This window comes from Aaosphaeria arxii, assembly GCF_010015735.1.
Source record: "Aaosphaeria arxii CBS 175.79 unplaced genomic scaffold BU24scaffold_1, whole genome shotgun sequence".
In the NCBI taxonomy this organism is placed as follows: Eukaryota; Fungi; Ascomycota; class Dothideomycetes; order Pleosporales; genus Aaosphaeria; species Aaosphaeria arxii.
In genome coordinates, this window is record NW_022983474.1 from 2472254 (window position 1) to 2488611 (window position 16358).

At 51.4% G+C, this 16358-nt stretch overlaps 7 protein-coding genes across 7 annotated transcripts; 4 read left to right on the forward strand and 3 right to left on the reverse strand.

Annotated features, from left to right (window-relative positions):
* Positions 1-1979: 1979 nt before the first annotated feature.
* Positions 1980-4798, forward strand: BU24DRAFT_17559 (uncharacterized protein). Its single transcript, XM_033521565.1, has 2 exons — positions 1980-2294; positions 2421-4798. Exons 1-2 carry the CDS (start codon positions 2233-2235, stop codon positions 4663-4665), a joined length of 2307 nt encoding a protein of 768 aa, XP_033389572.1. The 5' UTR covers positions 1980-2232; the 3' UTR covers positions 4666-4798.
* A 24-nt stretch (positions 4799-4822) lies between these two features.
* BU24DRAFT_487692 (HET-domain-containing protein) lies at positions 4823-7071 on the reverse strand (the record flags this gene model as incomplete). The annotated part of the gene is made up of 3 exons (XM_033533476.1): positions 4823-5894; positions 5974-6676; positions 6762-7071. 3 exons carry the CDS (start codon positions 7069-7071, stop codon positions 4931-4933), a joined length of 1977 nt encoding a protein of 658 aa, XP_033389573.1. The 3' UTR covers positions 4823-4930.
* Positions 7072-8014: 943 nt separating this feature from the next.
* On the forward strand, positions 8015-9155 carry BU24DRAFT_446297 (cysteine dioxygenase). The gene is made up of 3 exons (XM_033530757.1): positions 8015-8413; positions 8475-8733; positions 8785-9155. Exons 1-3 carry the CDS (start codon positions 8126-8128, stop codon positions 8889-8891), a joined length of 654 nt encoding a protein of 217 aa, XP_033389574.1. The 5' UTR covers positions 8015-8125; the 3' UTR covers positions 8892-9155.
* Positions 9156-9799: 644 nt separating this feature from the next.
* On the forward strand, positions 9800-12218 carry BU24DRAFT_416892 (uncharacterized protein). The gene is made up of 2 exons (XM_033526569.1): positions 9800-10453; positions 10509-12218. The coding sequence occupies exons 1-2, from the start codon at positions 10151-10153 to the stop codon at positions 12096-12098; spliced, it is 1893 nt and encodes a 630-aa protein (XP_033389575.1). The 5' UTR covers positions 9800-10150; the 3' UTR covers positions 12099-12218.
* Positions 12219-12593: 375 nt separating this feature from the next.
* On the forward strand, positions 12594-13078 carry BU24DRAFT_416893 (uncharacterized protein). The gene is made up of 2 exons (XM_033526570.1): positions 12594-12806; positions 12975-13078. The coding sequence occupies exons 1-2, from the start codon at positions 12683-12685 to the stop codon at positions 13004-13006; spliced, it is 156 nt and encodes a 51-aa protein (XP_033389576.1). The 5' UTR covers positions 12594-12682; the 3' UTR covers positions 13007-13078.
* Positions 13079-13683: 605 nt separating this feature from the next.
* BU24DRAFT_416894 (structure-specific endonuclease subunit SLX1) lies at positions 13684-15027 on the reverse strand. The gene has a single exon (XM_033526571.1). The coding sequence runs from the start codon at positions 14792-14794 to the stop codon at positions 13721-13723; it is 1074 nt and encodes a 357-aa protein (XP_033389577.1). The 5' UTR covers positions 14795-15027; the 3' UTR covers positions 13684-13720.
* Positions 15028-15433: 406 nt separating this feature from the next.
* Positions 15434-16294, reverse strand: BU24DRAFT_416895 (uncharacterized protein). The gene has a single exon (XM_033526572.1). The coding sequence runs from the start codon at positions 15879-15881 to the stop codon at positions 15564-15566; it is 318 nt and encodes a 105-aa protein (XP_033389578.1). The 5' UTR covers positions 15882-16294; the 3' UTR covers positions 15434-15563.
* Between the last annotated feature and the right edge of the window lie 64 nt (positions 16295-16358).

Below are 16358 nucleotides of genomic sequence, written 5' to 3' on the forward strand. Positions count from 1 at the left end.
CGGTCCTGGCGCCACATTCAGTGATTCGTCCAGTAGGCTCGATTGTGAAAGTATCGATTTGTTGAGTAATACTGTATGTTCTTTTCATCCTCTAAATTCTGTCCGTGGAGTCTGGCGGGCAAGGGGGCTGATCTAGGGTTATGTATCTATCTGCGTAGGTCCTACATAGACAGTAGATATAATTAGCAATGGATACCACGTCTTGTATGTAGGGACTGTTCTCGGTTACGAGGATTTGCTTGATGATCGTCATACGGGAATCCGATCCGAGCCTGGTAGGTCGGGAATTAATCGATATATACCTAAGTAGGTAGTTGAGTATCAAACCAAGTGCCCTGCGACCTGGTACCGACATATTCACCAAGTACGCACCGAGTACCGACGTCCACCCCATGTAACCATGTTTCCATAATCACCATCACGATATCTAATGCAGGGGTTTGTCGCCGTGGCATGCTGCCATATTCTGGTAAATTGGTTACCGATAAAGGGGATAGTTGAAGTTAAGATTTCTGTCCCAACATCCGGTATGCGTCTTGGGACTCTTGGCGAATTGGCATTCCAATAAGCTCTTGGTCCATTTAAGGTGAATGATGATGAGGCATACCTAGTTAGCGCTTCCATCAATCTATTATCTGCAGTCTAGCGTGTCATGGACTCGTGGTCAGTCACCATGTCAGTTTTTGAACTCGTACGGCAATAGTGGACGATTACTATCGGTAGGTAGGTGTACGTAAGGTATAGGTACAAGGCTGGTAGGCTTTCCTAGTACATGAGAAGGTCGAGTAAGATTCCGTTAATCGGATGCACACACTTACGAGTCTCGAGTCTCGAACTGGGGTCATTTGGACGTGATGGGGATAGAGAAGTATTGGCGGCTTGCATCTGCCAAGTCCAGCTTGTTCGCTTTTTTCTCACCAACGAATTCGCTCGGAGTCAGATGCGCCGTCATCCGTATCCACTTGCCCTCCTCAAAGTTCACCACTACACTACTCTTCTCTCGAGTCTCAACCCTCAATTCTCGACTCCACTCCCTTTAGGCCAAGGCAATTCTTTCCCAACGACCTCTTCCTTGACCTACTACTAGGTCAAGTTAGGTGCAAGTATCAATGTCTACTTCCTGGGCGAAAGCCACCCCCACCCCTAACCTAACCTAAACCCCAACCACATTTCTATCGTTCACCCTCGTCATTTCCTGGCCGGACGTTTCGAAAACCACCACTCGCCATTTTTAGACTTCCATTCGACCTGCCTTATCCCCTTCCAGCTTGGCCAGGCTGTCGGAGATTCGCCGCTAGATCCAGGGGTACATTCACCATCACACGTTTGCCTATCCCGCTTTCAGGATTGTTCCCGGTCGGCTTCCACGCTTAGCGGCAGGGGTATGGGTGAGCGAATCGTCGTTAGACTCGTTAATACTCTGTAGCTGCAAGCAAGTCTGCGGGATGGCGTTCGGCTGGCCGAACCTCTCGCAGTCTCGCTGACATCGTAGCCTTGCCTACCCTGCTCCCCTTGGCCTCCCCTACCATTGTCCTCGTGTCATCCACACAATGCAGCGTAGTCCCCTAGCATTTTCGACCAAACGCCGTACGATCGTGTTCAGGTGGGTGTACCACCTTTTGCCCAAATCGCCCTTACCGTGGCCCAGATGATTCGAAGGCGGGTCCCTTGATCTGTTGCCGGCCCGGCCAGATGCTCTCGCATGAAGGGCACCGACAAGCGCCATGATGCGACGTGAAAGGTCTATCGTATTTTTCTCTCGCTTCGATTGTACGAATCTAGATTACTGGTAGGGTAGTGGGCTCGTTGCTCACCGTGTGCATATCAGATGTGGAGAACGAAAGCGGAAGGGAAAAAGTAAGAGCAAGATTCAGGCCATCCATGCATTAAATATGGCCCTATCTAACGCCGTTCCATGGCGACCTTTCTTTTCTCTCTCCTCTCTATCAGCATCAATTGAAAAGGAGCTCGTCCCTCTTCTTTTCGATTCTCTGGATCTCCAAGCGGCCTCACGAGATTCTCTCTCTCGCTCCGTTTGGTTTAATATCTGCTCTCGTTTGCAGAATCATCCAGTTGGAAAGCTTTTCCAGTCCTTTCTTTATACCTTTAATATCACACACAACATTCGTTCCCATATAATATACCAATAGTCCTAATCCGACGATCCAAACTCTAATACCGTTTGGATCTATCTACCTAATCAATACATCCTCGACCGGGACCCTAGCAAATATGAAGGGTTTCTTGTTGGCGTCTGTCGGCCTCTTGGCCGCTGTCGTCGAGTCCTGCCCTGGGTATGTGTTTTGGCTGATCTGCTCCTGTTTGGTTGCTAGGGTATCGCCTCGGACATCCAACCGACCGTTGCCACGCTTTCAATGTTCCCCATATCGAGCGTGAACCCATTTACTGACTTTCTAAAGCCATGGATCGCCACCTGGAGACAGCGTGTATCGCCCCGAGTACCACCGTCGCCATCAGCGTCGCCAGGACACTGAGTCTTCCACGGCTACTGCTACTTCCACCGTTGACCCCGACGTTCAAGAGGCCGCTACTGCTACTGCTACCGCCAGTGCCGTCTCGAGCGTAAGCGTCAGCTTGAGTGAGACTGAGACTTCAAGCGAGACTGCAACCCTCTCCAGCTCTGCCATCGCTGCTGAGGCTACCATCTCTGCTCTTCTCGTTAACAACGCCAACGTCAAGACTACCATCTTGGTCATCGCCCGCGATGCGTGGTCTGCCACCCAGGCTACCTCTGGCCTGACTGCCTATGGTATCCCATTCGAGGTGCTTCTCGTTCCCCAGGGCGGTGTTACCCTCCCTACGCTCTTCTCTGGAACCCAGGGTAACTACGGAGGTCTCTTCCTCCTCTCTGGCCTTGCCTACGATTATGGCAACAACAACTGGCACAGCGCCCTCACTGATGCTCAGATGAACCAACTCTACGAGTACCAGACCGAGTTCGGCGTCCGCATGGTCCAGTACGATGTCTACCCGCAGCCCGCCTTTGGCACCACCCCCATTGGCAGCTGCTGTGACGATGGTGTCGAGCAGCTCATTTCCTTCTCCAACACCACCTCCTTCGCCCAGTCTGGCCTCAAGACCGGTGCTGGCATGAGCACTCGCGGCTTGTACCACTACGTCACCCAGATCACTGACCCTACCACCACCTGGGAAATCGCCCGCTTCGAGCCCAACGGTCAGTGGACCAGCCCCTCTACTGCCGGTGTCATCAACAACTTCAACGGCCGTGAACAGATGGCTTTCTTCACCACCTGGGCCACTGACTGGTCTCCCACCAGCAACTACCTGCAGCACGCAGCCATCACGTGGGTCACCCGCGGTCTTTACGCCGGCTTCCGTCGTGTCAACATCAATGCTCAGATCGATGACATGATGTTGGGTACTCCCATCTACAACGTCCCCGGCGAGTACCGTGTCGTCCCCGCCGACATGAACACAATCAAGAACTGGATCCCCTCCATCAACGCAAAGATGAACCCCGGCAGCTCGTTCAAGCCTGAGATCGGCTACAACGGCAACGGCAACATCCTCGCAATCGACCAGGACTGGTCCAAGCCGGAGTGCAGCCCTCACCCAATTTACACTGGCTACAACCCCACCGATGCCGAATTCAAGAAGCCCCTCGGCACTGGCATCGACCTCTGGCCCAGCACTCCCACTAACTACACCTACACTACCACGTGCATCAACCAAGATCCTCTGTCCGTTTGGTTCCAGAACTCCGCCAACCGCGCGGCTTTCTTCCATCTCAGCCACACCTACACCCACGAGCACTTGAACAACGTCACCTACTCCGATGCCTACAAGGAGATCCAGTTCAACCAGAAGTGGTTCGCCCAGACCGCCATCGACCAGGTCAACTTCTCCCCCAAGGCCCTCATCCCCCCGGCCATCACTGGTCTCCACAACGGTGACGTCCTCCGCGCGTGGTGGGATCTCGGTCTCCGCAACTGCGTCGGTGACAACGCTCGCCCAGCCCTCCGCAACCCCACCAACCGCCACTGGCCTTACATCACCAACACCAACACCGACGGCTTCGACGGCTTCACCGTCATCCCCCGCTGGCCCCTCCGCATCTACTGGAACTGCGACAGCCCTCAGTGCACTCTCCAGGAGTGGCTCGACACCTCCAACGGCAACGGCGGCTTCGACAACCTCATGCTCCAGGAGAAGAACGACATGATGCGCTACTACTTCGGTCTCTTCCGCGACGGCGTCATGTTCCACCAGATGAACCTCCGCTCCGAGGGCATGGGCACGATCACCATGGCCGACGGCACCCAAGTCCGCTCTCTCTACCAAGCCTGGGTCGAGCAGACCGTCCAGGAGTTCAGCCGTCTCGCCAACTGGCCCATGATCGCGCTCAGGCAGGACGACCTCGCCGACGCGTACACCGCACGCATGGCCCGCGACCAGTGCAATTACGGTCTCAGCTACACCATCGCCAACAAGCGCATCACGGCCGTCACCGTCACCGCCAGCGGCAACACCTGCTCCGCGGAGATCCCCGTCACGCTCCCCGGCACCGTTACCAACACCCAGGGCTTCAGGACCGAGAAGGTCGGCAACGACCCCTTGACCATCTGGGTCACGCTCACTGGCTCGCCCGTCACGTTTACGCTTTCGAGCTCGATTGCTATCTAGAGCGTGAATGAGTTATTTGTGTTTGCTTCTTGTTGTTGATTATTAGTGTTTTGGCGAGAAAAGTTTGAGTTGAAGGCGTAGCTTTGTTGAGAGATACCAATATAAGTCCATGAAGTTCGTAATGTAAACGATGCATATTATCATTATCATATTTTCCAATTGTGATCGTGTCGTTATCTACTTGAAAAATGACAAGCTTTGGAAATATATTATTGCTTCCCTTTTCCCTGAGTATCTTGAAGTGACAACAACGGCTGTGAACAGATCAGACCAGAGTGAAGTCTTGATGAACAGCACCCTTGACCCAGAAATTCGTAGTTCTGCCGACTCCAGCCCTTTCGAAAGTCAACTCGCCATCCATATTGACGCCCGATGTCCTCAATATCAAACAATCGCTCACAGCCCATCCGTTCTCGATCTTTTGCCGCTGCATCACTGGACATATCCAGAGATTCGTCTCCCTCGCCGGCACCTCATCCACATCCCAAATAACATTCCCCACGGTCCTACCATCCGCAATCTGCAGCGCATACTCGCCCCTCCGCAGCAGCCTCGCCCTCCTGACTGGATACACCACGCCCGTGACCTTCAAAACAGCCTCGATGACAGGACCAAACGACGTCGACCCCTCCACCTCGACTTTAATCGCCCTAACATGCAAAAGCTTATGCGACCTCAGGCCATCCGACCCCAACTCCTCCGTCATCCTGATCCCCTCCTCCCTGCTCACCCGGAAGAAAATCTCCAGCGCCCTGTTCCGCACGGGTCCCTTGACCGCCGCCCACGACCACGACGGCGCGCGATACGCCGCGGGCTTCGTATGCTCGGCCGGCACTCCCCCCTCATCGTCATCCCTATCGCTATACCACAGCAGATGCCTGTGGATCTCGTCCTCCCACAGCCCGCAGAAGTACTTGCCGAGAGCGTCCTTGCCAGCGAACAGCGCCGCGATGCCGCCCAGCGCGGCGAACACGTCGCCTTCGGCCGTGAGCCGCCGTGAGCTGAACTGCGAGACCACCCACGCCCACTTGCTGTGGAGGAGGTGCGTCGGGATGGGCTCGCTGGTGGTGGTGGGCGCCATGTCGCGCATCTCGAAGAAGTCGCCTGTGCGGTGGCCGGCGTCGTCGGGCGCTGAGGACTCCGAGAAGCTGGCTTCTTGACATTCGAAGTGGGATTGGTGGGCGCCGAAGTGGAGGGTTCGGCCGCTGAGGGCGCGCTCTTGGAAGGTCCTGTGTTTGTACGGCGGTGGGTGATCAATTTTGGGGATTGGAAAGGGGGGAAGGGGGGGGGAAGGGGGATCGAACTTACCAGCCGCGGGTCGCTAAGGGCGATGTCTTCTGCTCGTCGCTGAGACTGTCGAATGTCGGTAGTATGTGGAGTGTAATCGGCTCCTTTCCATCTCCTTGCGGCCAGGACAATTGCGCTGATGTCTCGTGCCGGGGCGTGCGAGGCGTGAACAGCCCACCCATTGTGTCCGCAGAAGCTGAAGCTGCTATAGTGAGGTACGCTTGGAGGTAGACTCTGTCCATCATGGCAGCCTCATGGATCCAATCTTCGCGGTGGTCTTGGACGATGCACAGTGCGTCTATCCAGATGTACTTCACGCCGAGCTTTCTCGTCAGCTCGACGGCATCGGAAAGCGTCTTGGGGAGATCGGACAGCTTGATGTCGCCGTCGAGGTGGCGTTGTAGGTTCGCGCGGTCGGTCAGATAGGGATTTCCTTTCCCCCAGCAGTAGCTGAGTGCGATGTATTTTTCATTCTCGTCGTCCTTTGGTTCATGGAGCCTTATCGTTGGGGAATTCGAGTCCCCAACATCGAGGACTCGGGTTGGGAGATATCTGCTGCTTGGTGAGGTTGGCTGGCCCCACGAGGAGCATTTGGTGTGGGTTGCGGTGCATTTATGTAGCCAGGATTTGATGGTAGCGATGTTTTTGTCGTCTCCGGCCTTGGGACTTATAATGCGTGCTTGGAACAGTTTCCGGCTTTCTGGTGGCACGCGATTGATATCATCTACATTGAAAATGTTACCAACCCAAGTTACAATGCAAGCCGACACATTTCGACCCATGAAATTTTGAAGGCATCTTCAACTCACCTCCATCAAGCCCAATCGTGAGCCTGCACGTCTGCTGCTCTTCCACGCACCAGACCTCCAGGCCCGAGAATCCCGATGACGTAAACCGGATGCCGGGCTCCTGGGTCTGGAAGAAGTCTTTCCTTGCCGTGGGCCGGAGCTCGCTTCTCACGAGAGAGCAGAGTGAACATGATTCGGCGCTTTTTTGGAATTCAGTCCAGGAGGCATGTGTCCAGTGATGTGATGCTCCTGTTGGGGAGGTTTCGTGGAAGCGGGGGATGAGCCATTCTGATGGGAGTTTCTTGCAAGGGTCGCAGAGCGTGTGAGACATTGTTTGTGATTACCAGGTAGTAAGATTGGTCCAGAGATTGGGAAAAGGTATAATCTGATAGGGAAGTTGCAAATGATCTGCGGCTGAGGCTGGTGGAAGGAAGGTGAATTGTGTTAGGAGATAAGATGTTGAACTCGCGACGAAAAGGCTATCAGACAGAAATGTACAAGATCTACAAGGCGGAATGGCATTTGCTGTTTACAAAACATGGACAATTTCCATTCCCAATGATGGTTGTTGTGTTTGTATGTTGACTACCTTATGCTTCGATTCAGGTGGGGTAGATCAATATACAAGCCTCACTTAAACGCTCGCCGTGGTGGGTCGTCAGCCTCAATGTCTACTTCTGGTAAGGCGCTACACAATCCTTGTCTTTTTGGTAAATAGACGCTACTGTTGTCTGGGATATTGTCTTCGTGACATGGATTTGAATGTATCAGCCTCTTTTTTAATACTTAAGGCTACTTCTTGCAATGCTACGCTTCTTCGCGTAGAAACTAGTCCATTAAAGATCGAGAGATTGGACTCGAAGCAGCTATAATGGTAGAATGGGCAGCCAATCGGCAACTGAAAGGTATCCATTTCGTAGCATAGAGGTAGCTAATCATAGAACACCACATCGTGAGTTCATGATACTTGAATTGACGGCAGCTTTACGTCGAATCCGGAATGCAAAACGCATCACACGATACCGCCTTTCTAACTCCTTATCTATGATACGATGCAATCATTCGCCATGTGCAGCCATTCATTGTACACTAACAGACATACAGGTTGGCGTTGCGTAACACGGTGCGGATGGATCGGGCACTAATCGGTGTCTCAACTCTCTGTGGCACGAGCACCTGCATTAATAGGAGCATTCGGCGACTCATAATTGCTATGTAAATGAGCACCATCTTGATAAGAACCCTGATGTCAAACGACGATAGCCACCCCGATCGCGAACTTCACTAAAAGGTTCTATCCTGTGTCACCAATTTGTGCCAATACTTCGAACATCATATTCACGATTTACTCAACTTTTCTGAGAGATAATATCACAACTTGCATCATGTCGACTTCTACCATCGAACAACCTCACCAACTCAGTCAAGAGCCAATCAACCCTCATATGCGATCACAACCAGATTACAGTCTCAATGAACTTGTTCGAGACATCAAGCTCTATCTTGGCGATTGCTCGGGAATGGATGCATCTGATATCAACGCCGACTACCTGATCTCCCTTATGCAAAAATACAAGTCTGACCCTAATGACTGGCTTCGATACTTTAACAACCTCCCGGGGAAGAACTACACCCGGAATGCAATCGAAAACGTAAACCACAAGGCCAATATCGTGAGTTCTCTCCCTGCAGTCGAGAAGTGACAAGATGAACAATTGGCGCTGACCTCTCCAGCTCTTACTGGTATGGAAGCCAGGCAAAGGATCACCAATTCACGACCACGCCAACGCACACTGCGTCATGAAAGTGCTGTTCGGCAACCTGACGGAGACCTTGTACGAGCTACCAACGCAGCAAGGTGACGCCGCCAGCCCTATGGTTGTAAAGAGCGAGAAGACATACAATGTGAACGAAGTGACATACATCTCCGACGAAATCGGCCTGCACCGAGTGTCCAACCCAAGCCAGGATCAACTCGCTGTCTCGCTGCACTGTAGGTAGTGTTCTGTCTCGCTCAACGATCACGGCACTAACGCGACTACAGTGTATACTCCGCCAAATGCTGCTGATATTGGGTATAATATCTACCAAGAGGCTACAGGGAAAGCTAGCTTTATACCGCAAGCGCAAGCGGTGGTGCCAGAATCGTGATGCACAAACTTGAAATTCCGAACGCAAAGGTCAGAGACTCATTTACGACGTAACGATATTCTCTTTTGTTTGAAGGAAGCAAGCGGATGGAAATTGAAAGGCGCATTGGCATGCTATCGTATCGGTGTTTCAGCCAGCATTTCTCTTGGAAATGCGTCATCCGCTGTGAAGCACATGCACTCTCGGGGATCGTGACAATCGGCGATTGACGATATCTCGCGAATGCACAACCAACTACAGAGGGCTGCGCCCTAATTGGATACCATGAATAGTATAGATAATGAATAAACAATGAAGGATTCTAATGCATTATCTTGCTGCACTTACTTCTGATGGCCGCCCTGCTAATATCATTGCTCCTTGCATGGGAATCACATTACTATATCCTCCACAGATCCTAGCCAACTTACTACTAGGACTAGCTACGTCTGTAGGTTGTACAACTGCCTGCATCAATAGAAAGTATCAATCGATGACGGCTTGCGTCAACAATGCACTCAATATCGTCATTTCTAATGAGGAGGTTGCAGGCTTCGAGTACTTTGTCCGAGACGATGAAGTCGATTATCTAGAAGTTATGCCATGTTCCCATTGGCAACTCAATGATTTTCACTGTGTCCGATGACGTCCCGTCTTCTATCAATCCTCGGGCTATTCCGTGCCATTGGCTACCAATGAAATCCTTTAGAGGATAGAAGCATGCATAGTTGAAGTATGCGGTGTATCCAAGTAGTGTTGTTGATACCTCGTATATATGAAAGAGCATTTTGATTGGCTAAACTTGAGGGTTGCGCTTAGACTCGGGCATCTGTGTCAATCGCCGAATGCCTCAAGTCTCACCGCCGAAGGGACAGGACAGGTAGACGAAGCTCCGATCGTCTATACTATCAATAACCTTCACTCCTTGTCGTACGTTCCTGCAACAACAACACTATTGTATCCCTCTTATCCTTCACCGCCGTGGATCTTTTTAGCGATCTGGTGGCTGCTCTCGTGTGAGATTGGAAGAGGTAAAACTGGACTTTGGTCAACATAGTACACTTGTTTGGAGTTAAAATATCCATCTTGATTGAGAACCCGGGAAAGTCACTACGATACATCGTTAAAACAAACAAACTGAGCAAAACATCACGTCGCCATCTCGAAAGATGATTGCGAATGGGTTTCGGAGGCACTTAACCTGATCTGGTTGACGTCTCCCGCTTAGGGTGGTTGACTTAGTGCTTCATTCTTCACTTCAATCTTCTTTGGGAACGAGAATGCTTCCACTCATTCCATTCGCCGACATCGTGGAAATCACCAACGACGACAATTGCGACTTTCTCAGAGTTGGCGCGATGGTGACGAGATCAAGCAGGGAAAGTGGTGCAGCCATGCTCGCTTGCACAGAGTGTAGGAAGCAGCATCTCAAATGCGATGCATCCAAACCATCTTGTTCACGCTGTACCAACTCTGGTTCATCATGTCATTATATCCCATCTCGACGTGGAGGACGCCGGAAACCTCGCCACGATCCAATTGCTTGCCCGTCTCGCTCTGCTCCCCAGATTATCATTCCAGATGTAAGGTCTCATCCCCCTGAGTATGCCTGTTTGACCTTGTGCGAGGGTACTTTAGTCTACCAATATTGCCTCTCAACCTGAAATCCAAGAGAACCTTAACTCCAACAATATCACGCAAAACGGTATTCCTTCTACTCTGCAAGTAAATACATCAAATGGGCTGGAAAACTGGCCCACCTTCCTGCCAGGCGCCGACTCCAATAATGTCTTCTCTGAAACGCCAATACCGCAAGACGACCGTTTCATCAGACTGTTCTATGAAAACTTCCATCAAGGCCATCCAATCCTAGTACCTAGATCTCTCTACCAGGAACAGAACTACCCGGTCGTCTTGAGGAGTGTCGTTGATTATGTTGGATCCCATTACATACCGTCCGGTCCTAGTCTGCACCTCAGGAACAAGGTTGATACTTCTTTTGCCAACGCTGTGGATCGTTCCCCTTTCACAGTACAGGCCTGGCTGATCTACTCTGTCGCCCTTCACTCACAAGGCGACCGCAATGGCTCAAAGGATGCCTTCTCGCGAAGCGTCGAGATGGCTCTTGAACTTGGCATGAACCGAAAAGAATTCGCTGCATCCTATTCTAGCACCGCAATACAAGCCGAAAGCTTCAGGAGGACCTGGTGGGAACTGTACATTCTGGACATTTTGATGGCCGTACCGTTCGAGACTATGTCTGTCAGGTCCTCTGTCACCTGCACGGAAGCCCTCCTTCCATGTGAAGAAGCTACCTATGCTCGCGGCAGAGATATCCCTCTCCCCCAAACGACAGTCGAGTTCAAGCGGAGAATGTTCGCTTCACAGGAGATAGTGTTTTCTTCATTCAGCTACCGCATGGAAGCCTCGACAATTCTGCACCGGGTCCTTGTCCTCAACCGTCTCCAGGAATGCCCCCGCGATCACATCCAAGCCATTGAAAACGCGCTTGTGAGCTGGGTGAACCACCTCCCTCCGCAGAAGCTCGACGTCATCGACTGCTACGGAACAGTTGACGAAATGATGTTCCAAGCCCACATCATAGTCGCATACGCCGCCATGCTCCTCCACCTCCCTCGCAGCGACCTACGATCCCTCTCTGCCGGAGCCGCGGATCGATTCTGGCCTCTCCCCGTGGGCTCCACCTCGACGAGCTCCGCCAAACTGGCGCACGCCATCAAAGCAACCGACGGATCGCGGCGGATAACCGACTTCATCTCCCTGTCCCCGAACATGCAGAAACACACCCCGTTGCTCATCCCTGCCCTCTCCCTCAGCGGCATGGTCCAAGTCGCCACCTCGACCGGCCACTCCGACGACTGCTTCGACCACCACTGCAACCGCATCACCCTGGTCCTCGGCTGTCTGAAGTCCGCAAAGCGGATATGGAATTCCGCCGAGGAGGCCTACGAACGCGTCAAGTCGAGCGCCGCCGAAGCGCTGTCAGATTCCATAGCGAGATGGAGCGCTGAGCCTTCGAAAGGCCCCGCGGTGCCCAACCAGTCGCCGCGGAACGAGAATAGTCAGACGAGTCAGTATCTGCAGACGCCGGCGACGCCGGCGGAGGATAGGGATCAGTTGCTGCCGGACATCACGCTGGGGATGATCGATCCGACGTGCTATAATTCGTCGTTTCTGAGTACGCTTGATGATTTTAATATCATTTGAGACATATGTTGTTGTCCCTGTGTATGATTTTCTGTACGATATGACTTCATGCTAGTGAGGTTTGGAGGCAGCGGCACCGGTTATGATTTTACGATAATGGAAAAGCGTTCTTGTTTTGTCACACTGCTGAATTTAGCATTGTTATGAGAGTGTTTTATCAATAAATGATCCAATCTACATAGCCATTAAGATTTCGGTGATCTTTTGATTGGTGACTCCATATTACGAATATAAAAGTAGGATCTCATCATAAGAGTAAGGTTAGATGTGTTAACCTTTAGAAAAGCACAAGCAGCATCACGACCGAAACCCCACGCCATAACTCTCAAAATCATTAAATGTCAACATGAAATCACTCCAAACTCTCCTCAATATGATCTTCCACCCATGTCAATGCCAATTCACCTCCAACATCATAGTCCTCCAGCCTTGGCACGCTAACACCACACCCGTCCTAGCACCCTCCCACATCTCTCCAATCCACCATCATATCCCCATCCCCAAACGACCATTCCCGAAACCCTAACACACCACGACATCAAATTTCCCAAAAGAGCTATTCAACTGGGAAGGAAGGAGCAAAAATGCCACGGGGGAAACTAATCGTCTTCGAGGGTCTCGACCGCGCGGGCAAATCCACGCAGTGCGAACTGCTCGCCGAGTCGCTGGCGAAGGACGGGGTTAAGGTCAGGCATATGAGGTTTCCTGGTGCGTCTTTTTCTTCCTCATATATCACACACCATTCCATTCTTGCATATCTCCATGTTAAAGTTGTCATCTGGCGACACCTTCGTTCTTCTTGATTCTTAATTTTGAAATTTTTGAAAGTGTTCACATCTGTGGAGATTGCAAGGCTGATTCTTTCTTGGGGGGAAGAACAGATCGAACGACGCCGATTGGACAGATGATCAATAGTTACTTGAGCGGGCAGAGCGAGCAGGAGGACCATGTTATCCACCTTTTGTTCTCTGCGAATCGGTGGGAGGCAGCGTGAGTTTCCCTTTTGCAATCCCATTACTCCCCATGACCCGCCCATTCTTGCTTCAACGATTTCGTTCTTCGGTACGAAAGAAACAAAAGAGTATGATAAGAGCGAAGTATCGACTGAGAACAAACATTAACCCCACTGCCGTATCCCAGCGAATCCATAAAACGCGACATCGCATCCGGCACCACCGTAATAATAGACCGCTACTACTACTCCGGCTGCGTATACTCTGCCGCCAAACACAACCCCTCACTCTCACTATCATGGGCGCGGGACCCGGAGGTCGGGCTGCCCCGACCAGACCTGTGCGTCTTTCTCGACATCTCGGCGGAGGACGCGGAGAAGAGGGGCGGGTTTGGGGCGGAGAAGTACGAGAGGAGGGAGATGCAGGATCGGGTAAGGGAGCTGTTTGGGGTGGTGATGGGGAAGGGGGAGGGGGACGATTTCGTGAGGGTGGATGCTGGGGGGAGTTTGGAGGAGGTGAGGAGGGTGGTTAAGGGGATTGTTGAGGGTGTGGTGGAGAGGGTGGATGGGGAGGGCGGGGGGTTGAGGGTTGTGGGGCCGTGGTAGGATGGGATAGGGGAGTATATATGGGGTCATAAGTATAAAGATATCATTATGTTCATGTTTTGCATTATGATCTAGCTATGTCGTCAATGTCTGGGAATTCGTCTTCTGCATGCTCGACGTCTTGCATCCAAGTTTCATCTAGATCCTCGTCGTCTTCAGTGGAGAGTTGTGCTTCTGCCTCAGATGCGCTATTGACCCGTTTCCTTCGTTTCGGCTTGAATAAGGTGTCGATCTCTTCCTGGCCGCGAATTCGTAGACTTAGTTCCTTTACCATGTCGGCCCACTCGACTTGAGTCTTGCAGCCGGGACATGTTCCTCTTATTGGAATGATGGCTCCAGTGGTACTTCCTTCTTCTCGGAGGAACGTTGCTGAGAGGCAATTCACATGAGAAGTAGTACTACAACCCAGAGCGGAGCATACTAGGAAGAGTGAGGTCTTAGTTTCTATCGCGCTCCGGCATACTGCACAGGTATGGATCGGAGCAGTCTCCAGCAATGTCTTCGCTTTCTCTACATGGCTCTTGACATCTTCGTAAGCGACAGATATGTCACGTATGACGGTTGGAATTCCATATACACCGTTCTGAAGCGATGGGTCCGGTGCGATACTCGAGAGGTCTGCTGGCGTTAATATGACTTTGACATCCTTGCGTAAGCCTGGTGTCATCTGCGCAGTATGTTTATAGAAAGCCTTATAAACATCCACGGAGAAAAACCGAATCTGCAGCGGCCATCTCCTGAAACTTTCGACTCCTAACAGGTAGCAGAGATTCTCCAGCCTCGCTTTGAGGGATTTGAGAGGCTGGTCTGATTTCTTCTTATTGTTCGCCCGTGCCGCTTCTGCACGTGCTGTCCGGACGTGAGCTTCGATGTGCCTCGTCTCATGCGTGTTCTGCCAGCTCCATTCGAATTGAAGGGCAGCGTATCTTGAGGGAAAGCCAGTGACGATGCAGGTCATTTCCCAGGGCCGGCTTTTCTGGGCGGAGGTGTGTTTTGCGCCGCCCTTGCTGTCGCCGTTGTGCTGGGCGAGGCGCCTGGCTGGGTTGGGAGTGGAGCCGATGTAGAATGTTTTGTGGCTCTTTGAGCGGAGGAGGTAGCAGCAGTAGAACGCAGGGATGGGTTTGTCGTGTGCGTTCATGATGTTGTGTATTGTTTTGTGTTGTGTTGTGGGAATGGGTTGGTCCTATTAGATGGAGCCGATGGATGGAAAGTGTAATGTAAACATTAAGGGTGGCGCATCGTCAGATCAACAGGAGAAATCAGGTAGTTTTCCGACCGCTATTCCGCAATATTCGTTGTTGATACTAAATACTGTTTGTTTGTGATTGTCGAGGGTTAAGGCAGAAGTAAACAATATTATGCGGCTTGTTGATGGATGAAGTAGAAATAAGAAGAGACAAGAGATCGGACTAGATGGGGGCGGTGATTGGCCAGAACAGATGGAGCACGACCAGTTCGCCCGCACATACCGCTGCAAGTAAGTCTTCCTTACCCGGCGCCCACCCACCTTACTGTGTATTGTGTTCACTCACCAGTGCCAGTGCCCGCTGCCCATTCACCGTTCACTGCGTGACTGCCTACTGGCGATGCGGCCCCCCTCTTTCGCCCCCTCAAGCCCATACTGTGTAGTCTCTGTAACTTTGTGCGCCCACCTGATTACCCTTGCAGCCGACCCTACCTCGTACCACATACGCTGACTTGCCCTGCCACCGCACCCAACGTCAATCGGTCTAGACGTCGTCATGACTTATTATCCATTTATCTATCTGACCGTCCACCCATTTACTGCTTTGCTTATATTCCCTAGAACGTGCGCACCTCGAGTACGAATAAGAACGACATCCAGGAGTGATAGTCGGCAATCACAGTGAATGTCGCATAGTTCGAAAGAGATCAGATGTTTTACATTACTGCGGTCTGTGACATAGCAGGATATATGCGCATTGACTCGAATAGGAGTGATCTACTGACGGAAGCAAAAGCGACCGTTTATACTTTGTACTCGGTGAGGTGGCGGCACCGAGGACTGTACTTGTACTCGTCATGTTTGAGCGAGCTATGGGCAGCCTCGACGTCTCAAAGCCCATGATAAGGCCTGCGCATAGATGACTCCATATCCTTAGGAAACCTAAATCCCACCTCCCATGGAGTAAGGACAAGGAAAGCAGAGCAAAGGAAGGTATGACGAGGCGAAGGCTGAAGGGCCAAGCAAGTATGGGTTGCATCGGAACATCATAGGGGATGTTGGGAAGGCATTACGATACTGAGTACCATGTCTATTTATATATTCATGGATACCTACTGTGGTAGGTACCTATATATAATTTAGGATCACGGTGCTACTGATACAGGACTGCATTATCGTGGGCAAATGCACTTAGTTCTTCCACGAAAGAAGCGAATATTTCTTTGTTACGTGTGGGGTGGGCTAATTGAGGTGTTAGATGTATCAGCTACCTGGCTATATCGACGGTACGGTACGGGGTATTATGTCTGTACCGTGTAATGAATGGCATTCACCTGCGGCACCTCGTTCGACAATTTCACTAGCGTGCCGGAGACATTGACTGTGTTGGCGGTGATTGTTACTCGGTACCAAGTATAGTATTTGAACACTGATCATATCATAATATTGATACCTTACTTTTCTGATCCCTACCTTTTAGAACCTTTTATTGGTTTTATCAACTTGTGGTCGATTC

Bases quoted from the DNA above. Each gene is read 5' to 3' on its own strand.
- BU24DRAFT_17559 (XM_033521565.1), top strand. From the start codon at position 2,233: ATGAAGGGTTTCTTGTTGGCGTCTGTCGGCCTCTTGGCCGCTGTCGTC. The intron at 2,295-2,420 runs GTATGTGTTTTG...GACTTTCTAAAG, and splicing joins GTCGTCGAGTCCTGCCCTGG to CCATGGATCGCCACCTGGAG.
- BU24DRAFT_446297 (XM_033530757.1), top strand. From the start codon at position 8,126: ATGTCGACTTCTACCATCGAACAACCTCACCAACTCAGTCAAGAGCCA. The intron at 8,414-8,474 runs GTGAGTTCTCTC...TGACCTCTCCAG, and splicing joins TAAACCACAAGGCCAATATC to CTCTTACTGGTATGGAAGCC. The intron at 8,734-8,784 runs GTAGGTAGTGTT...ACGCGACTACAG, and splicing joins ACTCGCTGTCTCGCTGCACT to TGTATACTCCGCCAAATGCT.
- BU24DRAFT_416892 (XM_033526569.1), top strand. From the start codon at position 10,151: ATGCTTCCACTCATTCCATTCGCCGACATCGTGGAAATCACCAACGAC. The intron at 10,454-10,508 runs GTAAGGTCTCAT...AGGGTACTTTAG, and splicing joins CCCAGATTATCATTCCAGAT to TCTACCAATATTGCCTCTCA.
- BU24DRAFT_416893 (XM_033526570.1), top strand. From the start codon at position 12,683: ATGCCACGGGGGAAACTAATCGTCTTCGAGGGTCTCGACCGCGCGGGC. The intron at 12,807-12,974 runs GTGCGTCTTTTT...CTTGGGGGGAAG, and splicing joins CAGGCATATGAGGTTTCCTG to AACAGATCGAACGACGCCGA.
- BU24DRAFT_416894 (XM_033526571.1), bottom strand. From the start codon at position 14,794: ATGAACGCACACGACAAACCCATCCCTGCGTTCTACTGCTGCTACCTC.
- BU24DRAFT_416895 (XM_033526572.1), bottom strand. From the start codon at position 15,881: ATGCAACCCATACTTGCTTGGCCCTTCAGCCTTCGCCTCGTCATACCT.